At 43.0% G+C, this 11,143-nt stretch overlaps 1 protein-coding gene and 1 pseudogene across 1 annotated transcript; both read right to left on the bottom strand.

The window, feature by feature from the left end:
* Window positions 1–3,847: 3,847 nt before the first annotated feature.
* LOC112583466 lies at window positions 3,848–4,483 on the bottom strand (annotated as a pseudogene).
* A 3,113-nt stretch (window positions 4,484–7,596) lies between these two features.
* Window positions 7,597–7,845, bottom strand: LOC102414391 (cytochrome c oxidase subunit NDUFA4-like). The gene has a single exon (XM_044938384.1). The coding sequence runs from the start codon at window positions 7,843–7,845 to the stop codon at window positions 7,597–7,599; it is 249 nt and encodes an 82-aa protein (XP_044794319.1).
* Window positions 7,846–11,143: the final 3,298 nt, after the last annotated feature.

The following is an 11,143-nucleotide window of genomic DNA, read 5'->3' as shown; positions in this document are numbered from 1 at the left end:
GAGAAGGAAAAGGCTACCCACTCCAGTATTCTGGCCTAGAGAAGTCCATGGACTGTATAGTCCATGAGGTCACAAAAAGTTGGACATGACTGAGCGATTTTCACTTTCACATGTTCTGGAATGCAAAAGTAGAAAGTTGAGAGATACTTGGAGTAACAGGCAAGTTTGGCCTTGGAGTACAGAATGAAGCAGGGCAAAGGCTAACAGAGTTATGTCAAGAAAACACACTGGTCACAGCAAACATCCTCTTCCAACAACACAAGAGACGACTCTACACAAGGACATCACCAGATGGTCAATACTGAAATCAGATTGATTATATTCTTTGCAGCCAAAGATGGAGAAGCTCTATACAGTCAGCAAAAACAAGACAGGAAACTGACTATGGCTCAGACCATGAACTCAGTGCAAAATTCAGGCGTAAATTGAAGTAAGGAAAACCCCTAGACCATTCAGGTATGACCTAAATCAAATCCCTTATGATTATACAGTGGAAGTGACAAATAGATTAAAGGAATTCGATCTGATAGAGTGCCTGAAGAACTATGGATGGAGGTTCATGACATTGTACAAGAGGTGGTGATCAAGACCATCCCCAAGAAAAAGAAATGCAAAAAGGTAAAATGGTTGTCTGAGGAGGCCTTACAAATAGCTGAGAAAAGAAGAGAGGCTAAAGACAAAGGAGAAAAGGAAAGATATATCCATCTGAATGCAGAGTTCCAAAGAATAGTAAGGAGAGATAAGAAAGCCTTCCTCAGTGATCAATACAAAGAAATATAGGAAAACAATAGAATGGGAAAGACTAGAGATGTCTTCAAGAAAATTAGAGATACGAAGGGAATATTTCATGCAAAGATGGGCACAATAAAGGACAGAAGCAGAAGATAGTAAGAAGAGGTGGCAAGAATACACAGAACTATACAAAAAAAGATCTTCATGACGCAGATAACCACAATGGTGTGATCACTCACCTAGAGCCAGACATCCTGGAATGTGAAGTCAAGTGTAGCTTAGGAAGCATCACTATGAACAAAGCTAGCAGAAGTGATGTAATTCCAGTTGAGCTATTTCAAATCCTAAAAGATGATGCTGTGAAAGTGCTGCACTCAATATCTTAGCAAATTTGGAACAGTTAGAAGTGGCCACGGCACTGGAAAAGGTCAGTTTTCATTCCAATCCCAAAGAAAGGTGATGCCAAAGAATGCTCAAACTACCACATAATTCCACCCATCTCACATGCTAGCAAAGTAATGCTCAAAATTCTCCAAGCCAGGTTTCACACTATGTGAACCCAGAACTTCCAGATGTTCAAGCTGGATTTAGAAAAGGCAGAGGAACCAGAGATCAAATTGCTAACATTCATTGGATCATAGAGAAGGCAAGAGGGTTCCAGAAAACCATCTATTTTTGCTTTATTGACTATGCTAAAGCCTTTGACTGTGTGGATCACAACAAACTCGAAAAGTCTGAAAGAGATGGGAATGCCAGACCACCTTACCTGCCTCCTCAGAAATCTGTATGTGCAGGTCAAGAAGCAACAGTTAGAACCAGCCATGAAACAACAGACTGGTTCCAAATTGGGAAAGGAGTACGTCAAGGAGGTATATTGTCACTCTGCTTATTTAACTTATATGCAGAGTATATCAAGTGAAATGCTGGGCTGGATGAAGCACAAGCTGGAATCAAGATTGCTGGGAGAAATATCAATAACTTCAGATATGCAGATGACACCACCCTTATGGCAGAAAGTGAAGAACTAAAGAGCCTCTTAAAAGTGAAAGAGGAGAGTGAAAAAGTTGGCTTAAAACTTAACATTCAAAAAGCTAAGATCATGGCATCCGGTCCCATCACTTCATGGCAAATAGAAGGGTAAACAATGGAAACAGTGACAGACTTTATTTTCTTGGGTGCCAAAGTCACTGCAGATGGTGACTGCAGCCAAGAAATTAAAAGATGCTTGCTCCTTGGAAGAAAAACTATGACCAATCTAGACAGCATATTAAAAAGCAGAGATATTACTTTGCCAACAAAGGTCCATCTAGTCAAAGCTATGGCTTTTCCAGTAGTCGTGCATGGATGTGAGAGTTGGACCATAAAGATAAAGAAAGCTGAGCACCGAAGAATTGATGCTTTTGAACTGTGGTGTTGGAGAAGACTCTTGAGAGTCCCTTGGACTTCAAGGAGATCATACCACTCAATCCTAAAGGAAATCAATCATGAATATTCATTGGAGGAATTGATGCTGAAGCTGAAGTTTCAATACTTTGGCCACCCGATGCAAAGAACTGACTCCTTAGAAAATACCCTGATGCTTGCAAAGATTGAAGGCAGGAGGAGAAGGGGACGACAGAGGATAAGATAGTTGGATGGCATCATCGACTTGATGGACATGTGTTTGAGCCAGCTCCGGGAGTTGGTGATGGACAGGGAAGTCTGGCATGCTGCAGTCTACGGGGTCACAAAGAGTTGGACATGACTGAGCGACTGAACTGAACTTCCATGGTTACACAGAGCATGTATTGAAAGCGGGGAATTCCTCCCATTCACTTTTAAAATTAACACTGTGATTTTCCACAATTATGAAAAACCTGTCTACTCTGTCAGAATGGAGTTTTGTGCACTATACAAAATGTTATTCCCAAAAGCTGCAGCCCAGGCAAAGGATGTGCTCGTCTGTCTTGTGGCCACTCTTTCAGACCTTGGGAAGCTACTCTATAAGAGGTTCAGTGTTATCACACAATTACAGTGTGGACCCTGACTGCTGAGCATGAGACAGTGGGCTCACCCTCGCCTGCTCATCCTCCTGCGTCATACCTTTCAGCGGGTCTCTAAGTTCTCTGTCCATACACTCTCCTCCAGTTTATAGTTGTAACCATCACAGCAATGCAAAGATGAATATATATGGACAAAGAATTTCAGGGTCTTTGGAAATCTTGCTGTGTATTGCACCAGTAAAAGTAATTCCAGTTCCCCACTACTTTGGTAACTTTGTTTCCTACATCCATGACTCTACTTATGTTTTGCAAATAAGTTCATTTTCTCTCTTTCTCTCTTTTTTTGAAGACTCCATATATAAGTGATATCATATGGTATTTGTCTTTCTCTTTGGACTTACTTCACTTACTATGATAATCTTTGCTTCTTCTGCTGCTAAGTCACTTCAGTCGTGTCCGACTCTGTGCGAACCCATAGACGGCAGCCCACCAGGCTCCCCCGTCCCTCGGATTCTCCAGGCAAGAACACTGGAGTGGGTTGCCATTTCCTTCTCCAATGCATGAAAGTGAAAAGTGAAAGTGAAGTTGCTCAGTCGTGTCTGACTCCCAGCGACCCCATGGACTGCAGCCTACCAGGCTCCTCCATCCATGGGATTTTCCAGGCAAGAGTACTGGAGTGGGGTGCCATTGCCTTCTCCATATGATAATCTTTAGGTCCATCCATATTGCTGCAAATGGCATTATTTTGCTCTTTTCTTACTACTGAGTAATATTCCAATGTATATATGTACATCTTCTTAATCCATCCCTCTGTTGATGGACATTTAGGTTGCTTCCATGTCCTGGCTATTGTAAATAGTGCTGCAGCGATGCATGTATCTTTCTGAATTATTATTTTCTCCAGATACATGCCCAGGGGTGGGATAGCTGGGTCATATGGCAGCTCTATTTTTAGTTTTTTAAGAAACTTTTATTCTGTTCTCTTTAGTGGCTGCACCAATTTACATTTTCACTGACAGTGTAGGAGGGCTTCCCTTTTCTTCATACTCTCTCCAGAGTTTATTATTTGTAGATCTTCTTTTTTTTTTTTTAAAGCAGTTGTTAACATTTAATGCATCTCCTACCACGTGGCTTCAAGCTACTAGGGCACATGCCCTACTCAAATCCTTAACCTTCCCAGCTCTGCTGCTGAAGAATTTGACCTTCACCATGACAGGCTGCTTTGGGATCTTTTCCTTGCTCAGAAGTTTGTATTTAGTAGCCCGAATGCCCTGCATGACGATAGGAGCACCTCCTCTTGTTCTTGGCAGCGTTTATACCCATGTCTGTTCACTGACTAAAGTTCACAATTTATCAAGGTTGACATCTGGGCAGAAGTTCTGTTTCCTCTTTTTTTTTTTGGCTGCACAGTATGTGGGGTCTCAGTTCCCCAACCAGGGATCCAACCCATACTCCCTGCACTGGATGCTCAGAGTCCCAACCACTGGATCACCCTCAACTCCAGGGAAGTTCTGCTCTAGTTCCCCTTTAAGCGGTAATGCCTCATACCAGCTTGCCCAAAGTATCCTGGGTGATATTTGTTGAAGTTGAGCCTGTGGTGATGAACGCCACCTGCATTGTCCCAGCCTCCCGGGTGCTCCCGGTGTTTGCTGATGCAGCTGAGGCTGTAGCTCATGGGGCCCCTACGTTTCCAGGCCTTCCTTAGTCTGATGGCTGTAGATTTTTTAAAAATTTATTTATTCGGTTGCACTTGGTCTTAGCTGTGGCATGTGGGATCTAGATCCCCAACCAGGGATCAAACTTGGGTCCCCTGCAATGGGAGTATGCCTGCCGAGTCTTAGCCACTGGCCCACCAGGGAAGTCCTGGCTGTAGATTTTTTGATGATGACTATTCTGACCAGCGGATGTTGGCAATTTGATCTCTGGTTCCTCTGCCTTTTCTAAAACCAGCTTGAACATCAGGAAGTTCACGGTTCACATATTGCTGAAGCCCAGCTTAGAGAATTTTGAGCATTACTTTACTAGCGTGTGAGAGGAGTGCAATTGTGCGGTAGTCTGAGCATTCTTTGGCATTGCCTTTCTTTGGGATTGGAATGAAAACTGACCTTTTCCAGTTCTGTAGCCACTGCTGAGTTTTCCAAATTTGCTGGCATATTGAGTGCAGCACTTCCACAGCATCATCTTTCAGGATTTGGAATAGCTCAACTGGAATTCCATCACCTCCACTAGCTTTGTTCGTAGTGATGCTTTCTAAGGCCCACTTGGCTTCACATTCCAGGATGTCTGGCTCTAGGTCAGTGATCACACCATCGTGATTATCTGGGTTGTGAAGATCTTTTTTGTACAGTTCTTCTGTGTATTCTTGCCATCTCTTCTTAATATCTTCTGCTTCTGTTAGGTCCATACCATTTCTGTCCTTCATCGAGCTCATCTTTGCATGAAATATTCCTTTGGTATCTCTGATTTCCTTGAAGAGATCCCTAGTCTTTCCCATTCTGTTGTTTTCCTCTATTTCTTTGCATTGATCGCTGAAGAAGGCTTTCTTATCTCTTCTTGCTATTCTTTGGAACTCAGCATTCAGATGTTTATATCTTTCCTTTTCTCCTTTGCTTTTCGCTTCTCTTCTTTTCACAGCTATTTGTAAGGCCTCCCCAGACAGCCATTTTGCTTTTTTGCATTTCTTTTCTATGGGAATGGTCTTGCTCCCTGTCTCCTGTACAATGTCACGAACCTCATTCCATAGTTCATCAGGCACTCTATCTATCAGAGCTAGGTCCTTAAATCTATTTCTCACTTCCACTGTATAATCATAAGGGATTTGATTTAGGTCATACCTGAATGGTCTAGTGGTTTTCCCTACTTTCTTCAATTTCAGTCTGAATTTGGCAATAAGGAGTTCATGGTCTGAGCCACAGTCAGCTCCTGGTCTTATTTTTGCTGACTGTATAGAGCTTCTATGTAGAGATCAAATTGCCAACATCCGCTGGATCATAGAAAAAGCAAGAGAGTTCCAGAAAAACATCTATTTCTGCTTTATTGACTGTGCCAAAGCCTTTGACTGTGTGGATCACAATAAACTGTGGAAATTTCTTCAAGAGATGGGAATACCAGACCACCTGATCTGCCTCTTGAGAAATTTGTATGCAGGTCAGGAAGCAACAGTTAGAACTGGACATGGAACAACAGACTGGTTCCAAATAGGAAAAGGAGTATGTCAAGGCTGTATATTGTCACCCTGCTTATTTAACTTATATGCAGAGTTCATCATGAGAAATGCTGGACTGGAAGAAACACAAGCTGGAATCAAGATTGCGGGGAGAAATATGAATAACCTCAGATATGCAGATGACACCACCCTTATGGCAGAAAGTGAAGAGGAACTCAAAAGCCTCTTAATGAAAGTGAAAGTGGAGAGTGAAAAAGTTGGCTTAAAGCTCAACATTCAGAAAACGAAGATCATGGCATCCGGTCCCACCATTTCATGGGAAATAGATGGGCAAACAGTGGAAACAGTGTCAGACTTTATTTTTTGGGGCTCCAAAATCACTGCAGATGGTGACTGCAGCCATGAAATTAAAAGACACTTACTCCTTGGAAGGAAAGTTATGACCAACCTAGACAGCATATTCAAAAGCAGAGACATTACTTTGCCAACAAAGGTCCATCTAGTCAAGGCTATGGTTTTTCCAGTGGTCATGTATGGATGTGAGAGTTGGACTGTGAAGAAGGCTGAGTGCCGAAGAATTGATGCTTTTGAACTGTGGTGTTGGAGAAGACTCTTGGGAGTCCCTTGGACTGCAAGGAGATCCAACCAGTCCATTCTGAAGGAGATCAGCCCTGGGATTTCTTTGGAAGGAATGATGCTAAAGCTGAAACTCCAGTACTTTGGCCACCTCATGCAAAGAGTTGACTCATTGGAAAGACTCTGATGCTGGGAGGGATTGGGGACAGGAGGAGAAGGGGACGACAGAAGATGAGATGACTGGATGGCATCACTGACTCGATGGACGTGAGTCTGAGTGAACTCCGGGAGTTGGTGATGGACAGGGAGGCCTGGCGTGCTGCGATTCATGGGGTTGCAAAGAGTCGGACACGACTGAGCAACTGATCTGATCTGGTTCTGACCAGTGTGATACCTCATTGTAACTTTTGTTTTAATTTGGCTGTGCCCAGTCTTCACTGTGGCATGCAGGATCTTTAGTCTTGGCATAATGGGCTCTTAGGGCATGCGGACTCTAATTCCCTGACCAAGGATGGATATCAGGTCCCTTGCATTGGGAGCATGGAGATGTAACCACTGGACCATGAGGGAAGTCCCCTGCATTGTAGATTAAAAAAAAAAAATTGCCTTAAAAAAATTTTTTTAACTAATTTATTTTTGGCTGTGCTGGGTCTTGGTTGCTGTGATCAGATTTTCTGTAGTTGTGGAGAGTGGGGGCTACTCTCTAGGTATGGTCTGTGGGCTTCTCATTGAGGTAGCTTCTCTTGTTGCAGAGCATGGGCTCCAGAGCACTCGGACTTCAGTAGTTGTGGCACTTGGGTTCAGTAGTCATGGCTCCCGGGCTCTGGAGCACAGGCTCAGTGGTTGTAGCACATGGGCTGAGTTGCTCCTCGGCATGCGGCGGGATCTTCCTAGATCAGGGGCGGAAACTGTGTCTTCTGCATTAGCAGATGTACTCTTCACTGCTGAGCCACCAGGGAAGCCCCTCATTGTATTTTTTTTTTAAGTTTCAGACTACTTATTAATCAGTGTAAACGCCAACACAATACACTAACATGGTTTTGTGCATTTAGAGGGCAAGTATTTCCTGGTTAGGTGGAATTGTGTGAATGGCTTCTGGAAGACCTTCCTTCTAAGCAATTTTATAGTGAAATGCTTCATTTAGAAGTCTGGACCTTCCTTCTTCATTCTCCTGTAATCTACACTCACAGAGTTGAACTTGTACTGATGATTAGGTCCCAGCTGTTTCCAGAGGTCTGGGTTATTCTTTCTGTCCCAGCTGACAACAGGATTGAACAATGCCAGGCACATGACATACGATGCTGTTCTAGTACATCCTGGTCCAATAAATATGAAGAGGGGGATCAAGCTAGAATACTTCTTGGCCTGACCAATGATCTGGTGGAGCATGGTTTCAACAGAAGCCTTGGGTCCAAACCTGGAAAAAACTAACCTGCAAGGCCTGGGATTAAGCAGTCACCCCTCGCTGTAGTTTTTATTTGCATTTCTTTTCATGTCCATGTGATCTTCTCTGCAGCATTCAGAACCAAGGCTGCCACATCCACTATCCTAGGTCATCTTCGGTTCTTTCAGTACCAAATGGACTTTGGAGCTTGTATAGGCAGGATTCTCCAGAAAAACAGAACCAATAGGATGTATATATATTTATGTAAGAGGAGATTTATTATAGGAACTGGCTCACATAATTATGGAGTCTAAGTCCCACAATCTGCCATTTGCACACTGGGGAATTGGGAAAGCTGGGGTGTAATTCAGTTTGAGTCCCATGGGTGGAGAACCAGGAGTATGGAGGTCCGAGGGCAGAAAACAGACACCTCAGCTCAGAGAGAGCAGATTCACCACACCCCCGACATTTTTGTTCTTTTCAGTGGAGTGGTTAACCCCACCTGCATTGGTGGGAATCATCTTAACTCAGCCTACTGATTCAGATGCTAATCTTTTCCAGAGACACCCTCACAGAACACATTCAGAAGTTCTCTTTTACTAGCTATCTGGGCATGCCTTAACCCCGTCAAGTTGACACACACAGTTAACCATCACAGTTTTCAATACACCCTGCAGACATCCTGCTGAGATTTGCAAGGGTGCAGCCCCTGAGTGAAAGAGAAAAAGCCCTGAGGGCAATTCCTGGAGCGCTAACAGTTCAGCATCATATTAGAACCAGAACCCATACATTACTTGTGCATGTGTGCTCAGTCACTCAGTCGCAGCCAACCCCATGGACTGTACCCCTCAGGCTCCTCTGTCCATGAAATTTCCCAGGTATCTTTCTGACCTAGGGATGGAACCTACATCTCTTACATCTGCATTCGCAGGCAGATGCTTTACCACTGAGCAACCTGGGAGTTCACATTATTTTCAGAAGCAGAAAAATATATATAAAGTTACTTTCATTTTGAAAGAGAACATGTAATATTTACTATTTTTGTCAACCATAGGAAGATACAAAGAAGAAAACAAAAATCACCCAAATCTCATTATCCAGAGAAAAGCAACTGACATTTTGCTGCAACTTACAATAAAGCCTTTCAATGCACATTGCATTGGTTCTCCATCATGATTAGGTAGAGTGCTTGTTAAAACAAGTGCTTTTAAAAAGTCAGTAGTTCTGGGGTGGACCTGGTAAGAAATTGTTTTTTTAAATAATTTTCTTTAAATATATTTTATTTTCCTGGGTCAGGAAGATCCCTGGAGGAGGGCATAGGCAACCCACTCCAGTATTCTTGCCTGGCAAATCCCATGAACAAAGGAGCCTGGTGGGCTAGTCCATAGGGTTGCAGAGTTAGACACGACTGAATTAACTTGGCACACGTGCGCTTATGTATCTAAGCAATGTTTCATATGTGTAGGAAATCACTATATTCTCTAAAGGGTTTAAGTGTATATAAACACTAAGTTTATTAGAACTAGAATTTTCATCTCTTAGAATGTCAGCAGCTTAAGGAATGAGGAGTCAAGGACTGAATTCATTTGGAGTCTTTTTAGTTAGCAAGTGCATTAATGATCAGGAGAGAAGTTTTGGTTTCTGAAGGGAAACATTTCTGATTTTTTTTCTTTCCAAAGGTTTATATGCTTTTCTCCCACTTTCCCACGATTCATTTTGTAAGCAAATGCATACAAATCAGACAGGGATTTCACCTTTGATTTGCAACTTGCTTTCTTCACTTAGCAATGTCCTAAACATCTTTTCAAGTCAAATAATCTAAATGACCTTTTTTTAAAAAATCTTTTGGTTGTGTGCCAAGTGGGATCTTCGTTCCTTGACCAGGGATTGAACCTACGCCTCCTGCACTGGAATGAGTTTTTTTTTTTTGTTTTTGTTTTTTAATTGCCCTGGGTCTTTTCTCTGTTGGGGCTTTCTCTAATTGCAGTGAGTGGGGGTTATTCTTCACTGCACGGGCTTCTCATTCCAGGGGCTTCTGCTATTGCAGAGCATGAGCTCTAGGTACTCAGGCTTTAGTAGTTGCTGCACGTGGGCCTTGGAGCAAAGGGCTTCTTCAGCAGTTGCAGCGTGTGGGCTCGTTAGTTGGAGTTCGAGGGCACTAGAGCTCAGGCTCAGTAGTTCTGGCACTTGGGCTTTGTTACTCCATGGCATGTGGAATCTTCCCAGACCAGGGATGGAACCCAAATCCCCTGCACTGGCAGGCGGATTCTCATCCACTATGCCACCAGGTTAAGTCCTCAGAGTCTTAACCACTGGACTTCCAGGGAAGTCCCTGCATGGTCGTTCTTAGTGAGCACTTGGTATTTCTCTTTGTACCATAATTTGCTTTACCAGATGTCTCTTGTTGGACATTTAGGTTACTTTCAGTTTATTATTATAGAAACTTTAATAGGCAGCTTTGCATGTAACTTTTTTTGATATTACAGATTTACATGTAGTTGTGAAAAATAAAGAGCGATTGCATACTTTGCCTCCGTGTGTGCATGTGCTCAGTGGTGTCTGCCTCTTTGCTGTCCCACACAGACTATAGCTTGTCAGGCTCCTCTGTCCATGGAATTTTCTAGACAAGAATACTGGTATGGGTTGCCATTTCCTACTCCAGGGGATCTTCCTGACCCAGGGATTGAACACTTTGCCTACTTTCCCCCATTGAAGCATTTTGTAAAATTATGTTGTAACCAAGACATTGATATTTCTTGTGTTACTTGAACTCTCCTTTGTATTTACATCGATTTCCACACGTCCCCTTCTCCTAAATTTCTTAAGGTGAGAACTCCGACAAAAAGAGCTTGACCTTTTTTTTACCAGGTTCTGATAAAAGGGCTCATTTTCCATTCTTTGGACAACGCCACCCTTGGGGATGTGTTTAGGATGGCTATTCTTCTGTAACTCGACTTTCCTTCTAGTACTTCTTTAATTTAAAAAAAAAAAAAAACTATGGCTGTACTGGGTCTTCATTGCTACTCTTGGGTTTTCTCTAGTTGAGGCAAGTAGGAGCTACTCACTGCAGTGGCTTCTCTTGTGGAGCACAGGCTCTAAGTGGGTGGGCTTCATAGCTGTGGTGCCCGGGCTTAAGTTGCTCCATGGCTTGTGGGATCTTCCTGGACCAGGGATCGAACTCAGGTCCCCTGCACTGGCAGGTAAGTTTTTAACCACTGGACCACCAGGAAGTCCCTTCAGTTTTGTTTTTGATACTTAATAGTCTATGTGAAGGATTTCCCTGGTGGTCCAGTGGGGAACTCT

This window comes from Bubalus bubalis, chromosome 3 (genome assembly GCF_019923935.1).
Source record: "Bubalus bubalis isolate 160015118507 breed Murrah chromosome 3, NDDB_SH_1, whole genome shotgun sequence".
In the NCBI taxonomy this organism is placed as follows: Eukaryota; Metazoa; Chordata; class Mammalia; order Artiodactyla; family Bovidae; genus Bubalus; species Bubalus bubalis.
Note: the sequence above shows the minus strand (reverse complement) of the source record. Positions and strands in the feature narration are given on the sequence as shown.